Source organism: Ammospiza nelsoni, chromosome 3, assembly GCF_027579445.1.
Source record: "Ammospiza nelsoni isolate bAmmNel1 chromosome 3, bAmmNel1.pri, whole genome shotgun sequence".
Classification (NCBI taxonomy): domain Eukaryota; kingdom Metazoa; phylum Chordata; class Aves; order Passeriformes; family Passerellidae; genus Ammospiza; species Ammospiza nelsoni.
In genome coordinates, this window is record NC_080635.1 from 28,631,186 (window position 1) to 28,650,659 (window position 19,474).

Genomic DNA, 19,474 nt, shown 5'->3' on the forward strand with positions numbered 1-19,474 from the left:
ACTATTAGCCATTAGATCACTAGCAATTTCCATGGAAGGAAGTTAATTTTATCTGCACAGAATTAGACTGAGGTTATTTTTTCTACTCCTCCCAGAACACACAATATTAAAACTAGAGATCCATACTAACCCCATAAAATGTAAGTTGAAGTGGTGAGTTCTGTTATGTATCAGACTTGCTTTTAGTATGGAATATCAGTCATATCTGTAGGGGTAAGATCACTACATCATGTGTGTTTTCCACCACATAGATGATGAGGGATGTTAGCAGACATTCCAACTCTCCAAAAATCAAAACAACATTCAAACAATTTCCAAATGACTGCTGCTATGTAAAAATAGCAATTCTTCAGAATACCAGCACCCAATGTGGCTTACTAGTGCCATTAAACAAACTAAAAATTTCCTATTTCTTTAGGACACAGAAGAAGGCCCGAAGACTTTATTTTTCTTTTGACATAGCATCTGTAACACAAGCGAGCATGTTAGGTACTCACATAACATACAGCTTTACACCTGGACATTTTATGATACAGAAGACATTGTTCCAGAAACAAAAGAAAAAATGGAAAAGGGTTAATCCAGATGTTTTGTAATACAGAGGCTGGCACTTGGTAAAACCCAGCATTTTCAAAACTTGCAAAAATAAATCTCAACTAAGCAATGACTTAGAGCAGGAAGTTACCATGTAAATGCTTACAGATTAGATTTCATAAATTACCTTGTCCCAAACTGCAGTTACTCTCACACAGCTCTTACTGCTGACTTTCAAGAACAAGTGTCTTTGAACAACATCAAAAAAATCTATTTCATTTTATTTTAAGCATTGAAACTGATGTTTGCTTCAAAGTGGGATAGAATAAACCATTGTTCAAAACCATAGACCAACCCAGTATAAATCAGTAACAGATAGATGTATTTTAAGACTTCCTTTTCTTGAAAAACAACCAACTCCACACATTTTGAATAAGTCAGGTATGTTAAAATAACCAGTCAGACTTCATTCAAATGAATTAGACAACTTTTACTAAATGAAAAAACCTACATTTAAAATATGCATTTAAAACAAAATGGAATTAGAAAAGAGACTTAAATCCATTTTAAAGAACTTGCTCACTGTGTCAGAAATCAATATATCTCTTGCATTATATAATGTGCCAGTTCATAAAACATAAGTTACTAGAATCCTCAATTTAACATTTTCAAAGACAATACTGAAGTCAAGAGTTTTACATCTACTGATGCACATTTAGAATGGTATAAATCTGCAGCCTTCCCCCAAAGAATCTAACAAATTTGACAGTATTCAGTAAAAGCTTTTGTAGTTGTGTCCAATAAGTATTGCATCCTAAAGCATCACAAATTTGTGCCTTTCATTTATCCTACTGTATATTTTGTGTCTTCTCTATATCTTGCCATTTGCCAATGTTAGCTCTTTTAATAAAGGAGAGAACTGAAAATACTGCTTAACTCTTGATCACGTACAGAAATTATTGCTACTATAGTACACTACAAAGCAGAAGTCTATACAATAGTATATGAAATTTGATCATGAAAATCCAAATGATAGATTCTTTAGTGACGTAAGCCTTACTATAAAGTTGGACATTCCTGTAGCATTTTCAGCTCACCACCCATCATCTAGCCTGTTGTATGTTGAAGAACAGCCATTTAAACACACCCTCCTCTGAAAAAGAATGTCAGTTTTCAAAGGCTTATCAAGTAAGGATCTTCATGTTCTGTGGAACTATGTAAGATGAATTTTGATGCAGGTAGGAAGTTACCTGGAAGCTAAGCATGCCAAAGGTGTTTCATGCTAATAAAACTAAAGCCAAGGTACCACTAAATCAAGTTACCAACTAATAGGCAATACCATTTTTGTCCTATCTAAGTTAAATGAAGTGCCATTGCACAGTGTAATGTCAATAATTTAAAATAGTGTAGTGCACAAATTCATTGTGTGGCAGTTGAAGTTAAAAGGTCAGGACAGATTTTTCTGCCTTAATGTATGTTGGCTGCCAAGCTGTCCAGTACAGGCATTTGGGACTCAGTTTGCCTTTTAATGACTACTGTACTATAAACTTTGCATTATAATGGGGCACACGGCATTATGATGAAAAAACAGGGGATTAGGGGGAGGATAAGAGATCAATGGCTGTTCTAGAAAGCCCCTTCCTCATATCAATTTCAAAGAGCCAGGAAATAAGACTAGATACCATATTCGCATCATTCTAGCTACAAAATAACCAAAGTAAAAGCAATTAAGCAACAATAAGACCACATTACACAAATGGAACATCATGCTCTCATCTGGTTTAACTATTACACCAAGTTTTAACTGGGATGTTGGTCAACTTAAAAAACCGTGGTAAATGTGAATATGTAGTTGAAATAGTTTTTCCTAATTTTTTTTCCTCTCTATGCTGGATATTAGAACTTGGAGCTATACTTGTTACAATACAGTGTCGCACATCTTTCTACTAGAAAAATTAATAAAGATCCTTTACCCGTCTCTTTAAGTTAAACGTGTGACATCATAAAGGGTGTCAAATGGCTGGATGGTTTTACAGTGCACACTTATTATATATTGTAATATGGAGTTTTGTCCTTGACAGATCTGATGGTGTTTTCTACATTATTTCCTTTCTTCACCTCTTCTTCGGTGGATTAGCTGTGCGAGGTGGAGTGACTGGACGCCCAGAATTCAGTCCACCATACTGGTACTTGGCTTTCTTTTCAGATGGTTTCAATATCTTAGAGAAAATAAAGAAGTTCCTTTGAGTCAGCAATAACTAAAAACATTTCAGATACCGTTAAGCCCACATAAAACCTTGATCAGCACGAACAATAGGGATGAGGATGGTGGGAGGGGGGGCAGAAATCACATCACAGCCCTACAAATTTCTTAGCTCTACATGGAACAGTAGCAGCAACTCTAAATCCTTTTAGTTCTACCACTATGTTGAGATGGAAAGAGGAAAGAAAAGGGGCTGAAAATACATCCAGGAAGGAATAGGGACTAAAATCTGATCAAAGCAGCCATATTAAAAGGGTCCGTATAACCATTAGTTTGCATAATTGTGTACTCCAATCACTAGGTATGACAAAACAGAAATCACCCAATTAAACTTTAAATTTTGAAATAAGCATTTCAATAGAATGAAGAACTTAATATGAAATAGTTTGGAAAATATCAAATTCCAGTTTTCTGGAGAACAGTTGGGTTGCAGTTCCAGTTGTTCACAAAGCAGTCCCCTCTGTAGCCCAAGAATATTGCTTTACACTAACCACCAGCACAGCCACGAGCACACTAACGTGGTTCATACAGCCCAACACCTACAGGCATGTTACTGCACAAATATAGCATACCTGGAAGGAACACATCAGAGTTTCATCCACACTCATCATGCCTCCTGCATTGTCAAACTCTCCACAGTAATTTGGAGCTGAGAATAGGGTGACCAACTGCCGTTTAGCGAAGAACTCGTATCCATCTTCAACCACCTGGCAACACCAGAGAAATCAATACGGCTCACATACAAAGTTTTAAAGAAAAAAAAAAATCTTGAGGCAAACTGGACTTCATATTAGAAAGATAAAGGAACAGACATAAAAACAGCTATTTTATGTCTTGACTTTCAGACAGGACAAGTTCACTCATTTTATCTTACCTGACACTGAATGCCAGGCCAGACAGTATACCCCTTGTCTGACAATTCATATGTTAAGCACACATCAGCTTGACTGTTTAATATTTTCATAGCTGAAGTCCAATTATACACTGCCAGCGTAAGGATTCCCAGCATTTAATGCTTTATACACAGAATATGGATGTTTGACCTAATTAGTTTGGAGCACACAAGGTCTGGATACCACCTTCACTGCAACTTGAAACAATTAAGTTTTGCTTAAATTGGTGTTGACTGCACACACCTCAAGTGTAGGTGATTTCAGAGTGTCAAAATTATAAAAAAAAGAGTGATTCTGCCAGATCTTGCCTAAGAGCATGATGCACCTTTACAATTGTGCAAGAAGTATGATGCATCAGCTGAGGATGTTCCCTCTTTTCCAAAATAAAAGCTTCATGTTACAATGTAGTACAACAAATACACCCAACTGATTACTTTGGTGCAATCATCATTATCTTCTATAAGATATCATCCTCCTTTTATAAAGAACTGAATCAACTATATGACTTAGAAAATTGGCAGTAATCTTGATCAGCTGTTAAGAAATCCAGTCAGCATGTGGAATCAATACTAAATCTTCTCTAATGTTTTAGCAGTAAAATTACAAAGAAAAAAATTTAAGTGTTCTAATAGTGTACCCAAGCCTAACAGTAACAGAGAATAAAGAGCCTATTTTTGTTCCACAGCAAGAGGGAGCTTCTAAAATAGACTAAATAATGAAACTGAAATGCTATACAGGAAACTGAAACCTGATGTCCACCTAAGTAGCACTTGAAGTAACCTAATAAAAAAGTGTGCTCAGGATTGGCAATGCAAAAACTGCCTGAGTGCAATGTGAGGAAATAAAAACAACCCATGCCAAAATACTCTGGATAACTGAATCAAAATACTGGCAACAGTGAAAGTTTTTATGTACAGACTTGCTTGTAGAGATAGTCAATATGCATTTAATATTTCCATGAAGCAAAGTAGAGGTAGTTCAAGCCAGAATTACCAGGGAATTGTCTACTGCTGAAAGTGAAGCACTTAAACTTCAGTGTAAATCTCAAATTTAAGTCACTCTGCCCCTTTAAATCTGGAGACTTTACCTGTAGTGCTCACATACATGAGTCTAACATTTAACAGACAGTACAAAAGGAAGACATCAATGGAGAAATTCAGCGTTTGTATTCTACTCAACTGACATTAGACACACAGTTCAACATGAGCCAACAAAAGGACATAGCCTTTATAGTCCCTTTATTAGAAAGATATTTTCTCTAGAAATAACACAGTGCAAATTAAGTTCCAAATATACACGACTGATAAGGAGCAGGAGATGTTTTAAGAAGCATCAGCAGCAAAATTCATACCTGATGAGCTCGACAGATCAAATCCAGATCATGACGATTCAGAAATTTACTGACCACATCAGCACCAAAAGTGAAAGAGACCCCACGATCATTTTCACCCCAACCTTGCACATCTTTGTCTGGGTCAGACCACAGCAGGTCACAGAGCAAACCTTTGAAAGATAATAAAAATGAAAATGCCAGTCTTGGGAGGTATTTTATAATGCAAACCAGTTCTGCTGTAATTACCAGAGCAACTCACCTAAAGAAAACAAGCCTTAACAACAAATGCAACAATACTTACACTGCAACTCAGACAACGAGTACAGTCTGAATCTCGAGATTGTTTACCCCCTCACCACTGAAAATGCCTTGAGATTAAAAAAGTCAGATTCAAATAGTTCTTTGAAATAATCTTTCTTTGTAATATTCAGTGTGTCTACAGTGAGCATTAAAGGAGTTTATTAAAGTGCATGTGTATTAACAGGCAACCATCAATTTCACAGCTCACTGGGAAAGCTTAGTTTGAAAGGTGCGGTAAATGTAAAAGTCCTATGCAAGGCCAGCCATAAAGGCAGTAAGTAATTTCGTACTCTAAGTTTCTGAACACAAACAACTTTGATTCTTACTTTTCCTACCATTCATGAAGAACCTTAGATGACTAAATCAAAATGTAATACAGCAAAACACTGATACATCATCTCACGTAGTGCTGCCAATTTGCTAGGACCCCCGTTGACTGTTTCAAAAAGGCTCGTGACAGCCAGTCTGGAAGCTAAGCTAGAACAATAAACCTCTCTGGTATTTCAGCACTGGTCAAGATCTTTTTTTTTTTTTTTGCTGCCAACAAAAGGTCAGCCAACTCTGGAGTTAACACCGGGTATTAAAAAAGATTTCTCTAGATCAACTGCAATGCCTTTACAGATACAGAACTTTCCATTAATATTAGCATGAGAAAGAACAAGGTCAATCCAACTGGAACACAAACAAACCCCCAAATGTTTGAAAGGCATTGTACTTTCTTTACTTGTGATGACCCACAGGCATATAAATACTTAACAGCGTTGTCTCACAATTTGAAAGATAAGCCAGAAGGCTCCTTCATCTACCATTCAGAAGTTTGACTGACATTTACATTTGGTTACTTGCTAAACAAAATATTGAAGATATTATTTCTTAAACAACAGGTCCTTCAAGCTGTAATCAAGCAAACCAATGTTTGAAACCTATTGTGCAACGACACCATTTTATATTTACATATATTTATCAAATGGTCTTTGGCACCAGACACAGCTGCTCTCTAACAACAGGCTAAAATTTGTTTTTAGAAGAGAAAGAACAGAACAAGTACAACTGGAATTTAGATAATATTTCCATCTAGAGATAAACTACTGAATAGAATCAGTGCATGACAAAAACTTAACTTTACTGAAATTTAGTTCTATATTGAGTAACTTTGTTTTTCAAAACAGTAATTGCCCTGCAATCCTTAATGGCTTCTTACCATGAGTTCCCAACAAGTGATAGAAGCAGCTTGTCTCAGCTGTTTAGTGAGTGCATCCTCTTCTACTCTTTTCCCAAAATCAAATAATCTTTAGGTTCATACAGAACAAAAGGCAAATCTGTCCTAAGAGGTCTTTAAATTGCAGTTGAAGTTGTAAAGCTTTTTTTCATCAGGCTCGAAGAAGCCATCATAATCATCTAATCCTAGCACAGCCACATGATCATCTACCAAAACTTTTGTATCAACACAAATATTCCCCAAGTGACACCCCTCCACAAAGAGACAGCTTTGAAGGGCTTAAAACTGTAATGGAAGTGAGACTACGTCAGTTTATTTTTAATTTTCTGCAAGATTTACTTCCATCATGTAAAACTGGTTTCCTTAAGTAGGTCCCAAAGATGAAGACCTTGGTCATTGCACACATGCCTCTGATAGCACATTTCTTTTTATCTCTGACAGTACACACACAGCTATTGCTTCTGAAAGCAAAATTAACACTACACAAAACAAAAACCTTTTACAAAAAATCTGCATACTTATTTTTAGGAGGTACTAAGAAGAGAGATGATTTCAGTGGAGTGTCCATGGAAACAAGAGCTATGCTCTGTAAGGGCATTCCTGAAGTGGAGGTGCCTCAAGCACTATTATGCCTGCTGAATAAAACCCATCTTTTCTGGGAACACTGATATATGCAAAGATGGACTCGTTTGTGCTAACATTTATTTGGTTATGCATTGAGTGAATAAGTAGCATAAAAGGACAGTGTAGTAATTTATACTACAAAAACAATCACTCACCAGTCTATAATGCATCTTAGTGTCAGGAGTGTATATACTGGCTAGCACAGAAGTGGTGTTGTTTAAGGGAGAGTAGATATATTAACATTAGTCCCTGAATTACTCCATGCCAAGGAACATTACAGGAAACAGAATTCTTCTAACTTATTTGTAACTTATGTTCAAAAAAAGGTTCAGATCTTATATCTCCTCTAAAAGTTAATTTCAGACCACTGTTGAAATCAACACTTTAAAAGTTATCCCATTGTATTGCTCAACAGTCTTTTCAATCCACTAGTAAAAAAATCTGTAATAAATGAGACACTAAGCAAGACTGATTCAAGCCATTCAAAAGAACATTGTACAGAAAGCACTAGCAATTTGCATCCAACATTTATAAACAGAACAATAACCTAGTAGAAGAAAATTTCACAACTAGTACATTGATAGATGGAATTGAAATCCCAACTGCAGTGAAGTAAGAGCTGTATATTTCAAATTTAAGGAGGAAGGAGACAAACAGAAAGAAGCCCAAACACTTAAACACCCAGGAAATTTAACTTGGTTGTCCTGTTTAACTTTGAACAGTTATGTTCTTATATAGACTAAAAGTTTGTGTGTGCCTAACCAAGGCAAGGGGAATGACCTCTTCTGTTTCCTTTACCTTTCATTACACTTCTAAGATGTTTTAAGGGAAACTTGTGAATAATGTATCCAAAAACATGTATCAAAAAACATACTCTACTCTCCTATGACAAAAAACAACACCACATACAACAGCCTTTAACACATCAGATAGCACAGCCATCATGAAGAACAGGGCTCACATCCTATACAGGCACCAAGGAATATTGTACTGTGAGCAGAGTTAAGTCACTACATTGCTTGCACAGAAATTGATTAAACCTGTTTCCTCATTAAGACTTATTTACAGTAAATTTCACATCACTCACCTGTGTCAGGAACATCTGTAGGTCTCATAATTCTCCGGATCTGCTCCATTGACTGGAGATCTGGAGACAGTCCTGTAAAAGTACAAGAAAACAAGTGACTCATATACGCATTTTACCTGCAGAAAGGGTTCCAGAGAACACAAGATTTGAGGTTCAAAGGCACACAGCATCCATTGTTTCCACTGCAACATAAACAGAAGGCAGTTTGCTATAAGACAATTAAGTTGCTGAATAGAGGACAGAGAATAATGCAAGTGAAATTAGCAAGGGGTTCTCATCACCATCCTTTTAGCCATGGAGGTTGTCATCTACTGTAGCTCAGCTGCTTAAGTCAATTACAAAATCACAGTGCTTTGATTACTCAAAAAAAACCCCAGAACACTTAGTGCAGACACAGGTATCCTTCAATAGTTTAGCCATTAACATGCAACAACAATTAAAGCATGGAATTCCAAAGCCACCCTTGGAGGAGTTTACACACCCTAAAGCTGCTCTGCTTGGGGCGTACAGGCATGAAAGAGCCTGCTAGATGCTACAGCATCCTAATGTGTCCTTAAATAAGGGTCCTAGGTGTTTTAAATGACTTAGGCCAAGGTCTCTAATTAAGAAAGCTGCAAATTTTAAAATAGAACATGAAGACCTAATTTGTGATGAAACACATTTTGTGTTAACAAACCATATCAATTTGACTCAGTCCAGAACTCTGAACAGGACAGAAGAAACCTGTCATTGGGAAGGTCATTTCACCATGTAAAGTAATTTCAGCTAACATCAGAGTCTGCACAGTGGCAATGTATATGGTACAAGAACAATGATATTAGACAGGAACCAAAGAACTTGATACAGACTTGAGGAACTTTTCTTCAAGTATGAAGATTTTAGATTATTTTTCTTGAAGCAGTCTTATGGTAAAAGCCTTCTATCATCATCACCTGGCTAAAGCTGTTTTCATGCTCTTGCCTTGAGGTTGTAAAGAATGGCAGAAATCTAACAGTAAACTACTTAAAGGGAGTATTAATCAAGTCTATAAACACAACAATACAGGAATAATAAAATAAATTCTAGTAGAAAATCACCTTTCAAACTTTGATGAATCTACCACTTCCCCTTTCCCAGACCTGATCTATTTGCACACACATTTCATTAGCACATGGCACCACACCCAGAGATTGCAATGGGCAGTCTCAGTGAAATAAACATGACCAGTCTGTGACTTTCTATGAAGTTACAGCTTTCAGCATTTCAGGCTGCACCCAAAATAAATCTTTAATCCCTAAGTGTTCAAGGCCAGGCTGGATGGGATGGAGCATCCTGGTCTAGTGGAAGGTTCCTTGCCCACAGCAGGGTCACTGGGAACTAGGTGCCTTTTAATGTTCCTTCCAACTCAAAGCACTCTATGATTCTTTAAAAGGAAATGTTACTACAAACCATGTCTCAACCATGTGGCTGTCCATTTTTGTGCTATTTTGCATTACTGGAAAACAGCAAAACCCTACAGAATTGCCTACAGGTTTGCAGACTTTTTTGTAACCACTTCTTTCCCAGAGCATTTTCCTAACTCCCCTTGCACACAAAGAAATGGCTAACATCTCAAATTCATACCTACAGAGAAAAGTCCTACATGATCAGTGTTGAATGCAGGATATAAGAATGCCAAAGCTCACTGTAAAGCTGCTGCCAGTAAAGTGATTGCTGAAACCTACAGCATACTAAAAGTACAGAATTAAGTTGTCTTGTCACAACAGCTAAGCACAGGAAAAACACCTTTAAGTATACTCAGTATACTATATTTTTGAAGCATAAGACCACCCCCTCCCTAAGGGAAAACAAAGAATTCTCATTACTCCTGGCAGACTCATCAAATTTGATTTGAACCACTCTTTGACTGGGTGGAATTGGTAAAGTAAGCGGGATAGGTACTAATTTCTATAGTGCAATCTTTGAATACTATGTAAATTAAGTAGAGATAAATATCAACATCCAGTTTGTTGTCATTAATGTCACAAGAAAAACAGAATTCCAGAGCCTAAAAATACCACAAAAATGCGGTATTTTACTGTACAAACACAACTCCCATCTCAGAGCTTCAATTGAGTGTAGTAAGATCAATGTATTCCATCAATATGACACTACAATATGGACTTCATTTACAGAAACTTGAAACTAACCATGTAAGTTCTTTAAAGATTAGAGCTAGAGAGTGCTGTCATAGATAAGAGGACCAATGCTGTCCAGAATACAATGCAGAGAGAAAGGGAGAAGTCAGAAATAGTTAAGGAATAAGCTTTAATGAAGTGAGATAAAGAGCAAAGTCAGTAGTTAGTTGAGAGGAGAGCCTTTAAAAAAGGACAAATTATTACATGTGTGAGGAATGTGAGAAGAGAGGGAGCTGATGGAGAAGACACAATGAAAGATCCTCTCACTAGCTTGAACATTTAAAGATGGGGTAGCAAGAGAGGTTTGAGTTATATTGCAAGATGGGTAACTCCAAACAGATACCAGAAAAGTTTAGGTAGAAGAGATGACTCAATATATTAAGCTATTGTAGATGGCCTACTGGGGTTGAAGTTAGGTGCCTTTTGTTTTACTATGTTATGCGGTTTTGCAAAGTTTTATTATATCCCAGAGGACAATATTTTTAAAATAAACTATGCAAAAATGCGCAATATAGTAAAAAAGGCACCTACCTTATATCTATATGCTAGCTTCAACCTCCAGCAGAGTTGAATGGTTTGTGTTGCTGCCTCAGTGTCTATTAGAGTAGTAACATCATGAAAAGGCGCTGACAGTCCATTACTTCACTGGATCTGGAATGCAGTTTGGATAGGAGAAAAGTGGAAAAAGGGCAAAGCTTATTTCTGTGCTGAACGTCCACTTCCTTTTATTAGGAGCACACAGCACTTCAGTAGTCTTTTCACTTTGTTTCACAGCTGAACAGATCAGTTCAGAGTGGCAATAATTTCAGTTACAGACTAAGCCTGTACAATTTACGGGGCAATTAGCAATGAATAACAAAGTAAATACTGCTTTTCATAAAAAGAGCCTTAAAGCATACTATGCACAAAATAACCTCTTGTTTAGTCAAGTAGAAAAACTTTTAATTCACACATGCTCCCCTCCCTCCCCACTTACAATGAAACTTTAAATCTTTTTACTTGAAAAATAGCCCTTGAGGCTTCTTTCTCATGGTTCAGGTCTCAAATGCATACACACAAAGCTGCTGGTTTTGTCATAGCATTCTGCTCTACCTGCTAAGATGCTTTGATTATCTTCTGCCTAAACTTAATTGTTTGCCTAAAACACTCCAGTATTTTGTTACTATTCATGCTCTGTTTTCCAAAAATCCAAAATTCTAAAACATATGTCGATAGTAAAACAGTAATTCTTTCATAAGCTGTTTTGGAGACAAATTTATTACATGGGTTTTTAGCCACTGATATTGGGCTACCTAGGTGCAGAAGTGACTCTATCTCACATTCCTAAAACTATGAGATCTAGCCTGTAAGATAGATACCAGTTCTTAAAAAGAAGAAACACCATCACGTGGCTTGAGAATAAGATTAAAAGATGAGCTGCAAACAAACAGTTATTCTGACATGTCAGTGCTACCCAGAGACTGGCAGACCCAAGTGTACTACTGCATTAACTATGTTTTTACAGGGACTTAACAATACCTCAGAGCATGTTATGTGTAAGACCCTGTTAGCTTATTCCAGCAGGCACTGAAGGCAGAAGCTTTCAATACAAGACACAAGAATACTCCAGACCATTTTTAAAGCACATTCCATACAGGCATAGCTCTTGAATTGATACCTGTAATTAATAAAGGCAGGATGGCAGCCATCAAAAAACCTCATGAAGTCTGGAAACGGAGGTGTTCAAACTAGATGTTTCTGCATTGCTTTCATTTCCACTAATTCCCATCTGACTGGCAACACAGGTGTGACATCTACCAAACCATTTCTAGGTCACTCAGAGAAAGGCATTAAGTTGCTTACCAATGGAGGCAGTTGCAAACACAGCTGCAAAAGGCAGGATAGCTCTTTCTACAAGTAATTAAAATTCTTGTCAACTGTTTGACACTGCAAGCTTCTGAAAACCTGTTAAACATTATTGCCTGTAAAGTCATGGCCTGTTCTAAAAAGAAGAGAACCCAAGTACATTCCAATATTCAGACAAGTCACAGCCCTCAGTCAGATCAACACCCAACACTTTTTTCAGTACACCAGCAGGGCAGCACTGGGACAGGTACCCACAGAATGTAGAGTGTCTAGCAGCAAAGGCTTTATGGAGTCCATGCAAGCCATGTCTAATCTGTTCCAGTGTTAACAAACGTCTCGCTTCAAGCTGCAGGCTTGACTGTGTGACCTGAGCTGTCCCACACACCAAAGTGTTGTGAAACAGTTAAAGAGACAGAGTAGAGAGCCAAGGTTACTTGTGACAGCCACTCTTCACTGCCAGGAGTGCCAATGTTAGCAAGGCTGTACTGATATATAGTAACAGTAACAGGTAACGTGGCAAAATTGGACAACAACTCTAGCATTAAGTAACCTTCAGAGAGGGATACACTGATGGGAATACTTACAGATGCACTTCCCACTCAGGCACAAGAGGGCCATGTGTACCAGGTAAGAATGACAGTCTACTGACAAGTGCACAGAAAAGCATGACCTTTACAAACAACACAACGTTAACTATAGCCAGCTAAATATCAGGTACACACAGCCACACTCCATTTGGTATAGCATTAACCCAAAGTCAAGTTTATACAACTTTTAAAAGCAGTCATCAGCTTACCTCCATGACAACAGAAGATCTTCTCATCCACAATGGCTGCAATAGGCAGACAGTTAAAACAGTCTGTGAAGGTCTTCCACAGCTTAATGTTAAATCTCCGCTTGCCTACAAAAACAGTGTGGGACATTAGGAAGAGGAAGCTGGTTCTTAAAGACAACCTGTAATACATATCAGAGCCTAAGCAAAAACATTAGCAAATTCTGTGAGCACACTAACATCTCAATCTCTTACTACAGCATTTCAAGGACAGCAGAAGAAAAAAATAGTAATGCTCCAGAGTGACTTTAACCTTGGCTTGGAACTTAGAAAGTTTCAATGCAGTTCACAGAGTATTGAAACCTTTGCATTACAAGAGTCACTACTACAACTGTTTCCAAAACAAAGTATTAGTCTGTTGCAGTCTTCCAAAGTAATAGATTTTGCTTACATTCATCATAAAATCCATAGATTCGATTGATGCTAGCACACTCATGATTTCCTCTTAGGAGAAAGAAGTTTTCTGGGTACTTGATTTTATATGCCAGTAATAGGCAAATTGTTTCCAGAGACTGTTTGCCTCTGTCTACATAATCTCCAAGGAAAAGATAATTAGCTTCTGGTGGGAATCCTCCATATTCAAATAATCGAAGCAAGTCTGTATACTGACCATGGATATCACCTGAAAAAAAGAGTTTACCAAGGATTAGTGCAACATAACAACTTACACAAGTCAAGAATTAAAGCCAGCTAATTAGTTTTTATTCAGTGATAATAAAAAAGGCATTAATATTACCTTTAAAAACTGGCAATATGCATTATAAAGGTAAGAACCAAGCTGATATTAAAGCTGAAGTACTCACAGGATATAAATAACTCACCATATCTGCACAACTGCTATGTCAGGTATGAAGCCAGTCTGAAATGCAAAGCTACAAAAATCTTCACAATAAAGCATAAGCTTTCTAACCAAGCTTTAATTCACTTAAATTAAAACAAGATCAGAAAGAAAATCTCCAATTGAACAGGTATATGACCAGGAAGCAAATGTACCTCAAAAAAAGTCACATTAACTACTGCAAAAACAGATCAGTGAAGAATTCAGACTGGAGAGAAACTGAACACTGTGCTGGCAAAGTACACTCACTTCAAAGGTCAATTTCCATAACACTGCTGTACTAAGAATCCCATCCCGCAGCATTTAGACTAACTCTCCTTTGATGCATGTAACAAGCAAGACAGACTCAAAAGACTCCATTCCTTACAAGATCCTCAACCCTGCAGCTTGTTGTTAGGAAAAATACCTGTCATGTTACTCTTCCCACTGTCAGCTTTAAAACTAGGCTTTCCACAGAACAGCTCTGTGTGGCATTTACACCAGCACAGTGCATCACATCAGAGCAGCCAAAGCTAAATTATCTCTGAGCTGTTCACACGGGTGAAGAGGCCAAAGCTGCTCTACAGTAACTTCCAGTATACATGCAATGCACTCCAGCTGAGTGGAAAACTTATTATCAGAGTGACTGGATGCAAAACAGATATGCCAAAAGCCTTTAGTACAAGCTGCATGTTATTTAGGTTCAGTACCTCCTGGTCCTGTACATTAAGCATTACATTGATGTATCTTCACTATTGCTGCTTGTTCAGTGACAAAATCCTGACTTTGCTTAGCAGAGTTATTCTCCAGTAGAGCACAAGCTACTACAGCCTCAAAAGAAAAAAGAACAACTCACACCACTTTTTTTATCTTGAAAAAGATAAAAGGTTCCCAAACCTGTATGCTCTCTGGTTCAACTCTTAAAGCACATAGTGGTGCAAAGAGTACATGTTATAACGTTACATTATATTCCTTTGAACTTTCCATGAAAAATGCAATACTTCCTCCTTTAGGCAGCATTCTCCCATAAATATTTCTCACTCAGGAAGAAGAATCACTTTTCCAATTTTCTTCTAATAGAAGTGATCAGTATCTACTATCCAATTTCAGCGACAATATGAAGCTCCACTGGCTGAAATCTCTTTCACACATGTTGCAACAAGAATGATTTGTATTCTAACTGATATTTAGAAGTCTGCAGGTCACAACCTGAAGAAGCAGAGGACTCCTCAACAAATTGTTTCTATGCTGAGTCTAGTACTCCAGAACCATGTTATCAAAACCCCAGACTTCATCACTAACAGAATGTACTACCAAGTAAACACACTACAGAAAATATTATTATGTTGTCTATAACTACTTTCAGTTACACACATGCACCACAGGGACAAATGCACTTAATGGGTAAAACCATTTTGCAGAAACAATTTTACAAAGGTACCAAGGCATTTCCCATTCCATTCATGGCATCTAGCCCTTTAAAATAATACAGTTTCATGTGAGCACAAGTTGAAGTCTACCAGATATAAGACTTACATTAAAAACCACATCTATTTTAAAATGGACATTTACATAAGAGCATCTTTCATCTTACATTAAAACACAGCCATTTGAGATGTAGAGGTTATTTTGAACTGACTTGATTGTAAGACAAGACAATCCTATTATGGTTCCTCAGGCATTGCCTGAACAAACAAAAGTAATAGTTCAAAGCATTACCAGCTGCATATTTTGCTTTTGGTGAAAGCAACCATCGTTCTTTTGCTTTTATCTAAATGCAGCTTTGACAATTGCTCCAATATTAAATTTAGATGCACCTGACACTTCCTGGTACTTTCACTGTGTTTGGAATCCAATTTAAGATAACAAATGCCTTATTTAGCTGTGCATTAGCTACACCTATTACTGCACACCTAACAGTCCATTCAACTGCCTCCATCTAAACAGATGAGGAGGACCTCACCTTGAAGTAGGAAAATTATTCTTTGCAGACCTTGATTTATGTATAATCTACCTGAGTTTCTCTGTTTTCTTCATCTAGGAATACAGTAAGACTACACTACAATGAAAAGTCTAAAGAAACCACAATGTGATAAAGTTGCATTTTACCTTCAACTTTATGTCATAATGCAAGCTGGGCTGGTTTTTCCTCCCCACCCTACCAAGCAATTAGTCATTTAAAAATGACTTTGCCATTAGTGGTTGGTTTGCGGGTTTGGCTGTTTTATTTTGGGGTTTGGGGTTTTTTTAATTGGTAATATCCCCTCAATGTAAGAAACATTGCAGACATTGCATCTGCCAGGAAGAAGCTAATCATGTTTGAGGATGTAAGTAGTAATGAATACAAAGACTGCTTCCCCTTTAATATTATGACACTTCAACTAATCTAATTCAAGGAATTCTATTCTTTCAAAGGCATTGCCTATTGTTAATAAGCAAGTTGAAGGATGATTACAATCTGGTATTCAAAGAACTTTTTAAACAATTTTTATAAGCTTGTAGTTACAGTGTACTTTGGAAGTTGTCTAGCACCTTATACATGCTTAGTGAGATAAAAACGCACATTGCATTTGTGTTTCACAGTAATACTGATGTTTTTTAAAACATACTGTAAAGCTCAAGGAATTTGTTACACGGTAACTAAGCCTAATTTAAGTCCACATTCAGTTTCACTTTCTCAATTGAAAGACTAACAGTGCCTTCAATCTTTCAAGTGTCTCATTTCACGAGGTCTTTGTTTTGTTATGCTTTGAAGTGAGCAACTGCAACATGCAACATGTGGGCCTTTTAAAAGCAGCTAACTGCGTTCTGAAATAGTGATCAGAAGAGCACCAGCTCTGTACAGACAAGGAACAGGTTGCAAAATTTGCACTAGATGAGGGCACAAGCAGTCCTTACTGCTAAGGAAACTTGCTCCAAAATAGCATGAGCAGCACTGGCAACATACCAAGTGCTAGCTGCCTGAAAACTGCATTCAAGGCTTTGAAGACCTCCCTCTAATCCCAACTCAACCTCATTTGCCTGACTCAGTATTCTCTCAATCCCCCCAGCATAGAACTAGATTAAAAGACCCACATGTAACACATATATATCAAGCTTACATACCACAAATTTTCAGAGGTGCCTCTAGTTCCAGAAGAATAGGCTGGCTAAGAAATATTTCCCGTGATTTTATGCACAAGCCCCGAACTTCTGCTTCGGTCATCTGAACAATCTTCCCAGGACGACATCCTCGAACTGAAATGAGATATTGAACAGCTGAAGGGAACTGCCACACAGATACACAGAAATAGCTAAATGCAGATGATCTGTATTTAAACCTGTATTTGACAAAAAGCCAGCATCACTTTCTATGTATGTACCAAATACCTTGGAATTATGCTGTCCAATGAATTGTAAAATTAATCTCTGACACTGTGGTAATCTGTGCTTAAAGATCTGTATGCATTCCTGTTGAATCAGGTCTCAGAAGAGAACAATTTAAACTGTGCTTTTGTCCATATCTGAATAAATAGCAATTTTAAGAAGTGTTTAATTTAACAACTCCTTTATGCTAGAGTATTCATAAAAGACAAGAAAAATCTTGAGAACAGAAAACCTGAAAACACTTCCACATTAGCACAAGGTAAACTTGTTTAGAACTGTTAAATTTAACAGCATTAGTTAAATACAAAGAAAAAAATCATAGACACTATTATGTTTAAATAAACTGAAACTGCCATATTAGAAACATCACACTAAAAACTATGAAAGTTTGAGGGAACTTTCATATATAATGGCTCTTAAATTACTGAAACCTTTACAGCCAGGAACATTCTAATTAGAAATGAAATTGAATTCTCAAAACCTGTAAGTCAGACACTCAGACCTATATTTAGCATAAAATCAAAAGCATTTGCATGTCATTGCACTCCAAGCCACATCCTCTGGCAAGTTCATCTGCAGCTGCTTCTTTTTACAAGTATCTGTATGATTCCTGTCAGAGACCACAGTGTGTCTAATGAGGCAGCAAAAGAGAACAATTGTGTTGTCACTTTGGCCAATCCACTTCAGTCTTCCATCTCAGCACAAACCAAACTTCAGAGTTCAAACAAATAAGCCAGAATCTATCAGTGTCTACAACAGGTGAACATCCTGTCCTGCCATCTGTTTTAGATGAAAGTAACATTCAGCATCAAACCATGGTAGTACCTTCAAGGGAAGGTAATACACAACTTCTGCAGCTCAAATCCAAATGCTTTCAAATTCATGTATAGTAAGACTTGACTTCATAAAAATTTAGCTACAACTTTGGTTAGCCTAGTAAATTTGTGAACAGAAGGGCAAGAACTATTTCTTCACACACAGCAAATTCCTAGGTAACCTGCTTTCCCTCTTCAAAACAGAGAAGTAAGATTGTAATTTTTTTTTAAATTAACATAATCTCCCTTTTCCTTTTATTTCTGCTTAATTCCTAGAAAACTCACTATACAGAGGAGGTCAGTATAATTACATCTAGCATTATCTACATTGTGCAATGGGGAAGACGGGCTATGAGGGAAAACAGTTTGTCCTAGGTCACCCAGTACTACTGCTCTGGTTATCACTGCATGCTTGTCCCAGTGTAACTGCACATCTGACCACACCAACACTGTGCTATAAATATTTATTTTTAATAAACACCAAACACTTGGTAAACAGAGGTTAGGAAGCAGTCACAGGGACACTAGAAGAGGTAGAACTGAAGAATGGTATTCAAAAGCAGGGAAGAGATTAGATCCTGGAACAGGATCAAAATTAGATCCTGGAACAGCTAGTTTGAGTGCCAAAAGAGCAGGAGGAATAGTATATCTGAAGTTGAGGATATATTGTAAATACTTAGCTCATTAGAACCTTACAAGAAAAAGGCTGTGTCATACAAGACTTCTTTCAGTGAAACTCAGTGAATCACTACCAGGTGACATTTATGACATGGTAAGTCACATTCCTCTTGCTGATTAGGATTTCAACTACACTTGAGGAAGTAAACAGCATTTTAGCAACACTTCTGTGTTTTTATTCCTCATGCATTAAGATGTTCACTTACATATTAAAAGAATACAAAGGCAGACATCAGAAACAATCAATGTGACTTGCAAACAATATATGCCTACAGGCTTCCATTCCATCACATTTCAAACAAATAAGTGATTTTCTTATAGATACATCTTCAGCCCCATTATTAGCAAAAAACCCACAACCAACCAAACTCAGGCTTTTCACAGGACTTGACTACTCACTTTGTGAGGTACCAAAATGTTCCAATAATCTTAATTTCAAAAGCTTGTGTTCCAATAGTTTATAATGATCCCCTTCAGAGACCTGGGACTCCTCCTGACAGGCACAACAAACTGCCATTATACACACGCAGAGTCCTCCTATTACAATGGCTATAATTTTATTTAAGCAATTGCTCTATTTTAGAGCCGGGGCTTGCAACAAAGTCACACCAAAGCACCAAGCAGCACAACCAGCTTTCCAGTCATGTCTTTCCACAGACAGTGCATTCTTTTAACCATAAGCAATGACATTCTCTTCTGTGTTTAACTCTCA

General features: G+C 37.2%; 1 protein-coding gene across 1 annotated transcript in view; it reads right to left on the reverse strand.

Annotated features, from left to right (window-relative positions):
- Positions 1-402: 402 nt before the first annotated feature.
- The window catches only part of PPP1CB (protein phosphatase 1 catalytic subunit beta), a 29,329-nt gene continuing 10,257 nt past the window's right edge, over positions 403-19,474 (reverse strand). The window contains exons 2-8 of the mRNA XM_059468571.1: positions 17,009-17,140; positions 13,478-13,708; positions 13,051-13,155; positions 8,254-8,325; positions 5,042-5,193; positions 3,370-3,504; positions 403-2,753 (exon numbers count right to left, since the gene is read on the reverse strand). Of these exons, the coding sequence (XP_059324554.1) occupies positions 2,649-2,753; positions 3,370-3,504; positions 5,042-5,193; positions 8,254-8,325; positions 13,051-13,155; positions 13,478-13,708; positions 17,009-17,140 (932 nt within the window). The 3' untranslated portion in view covers positions 403-2,648. The remainder of the gene's footprint in view (positions 2,754-3,369; positions 3,505-5,041; positions 5,194-8,253; positions 8,326-13,050; positions 13,156-13,477; positions 13,709-17,008; positions 17,141-19,474) is intronic.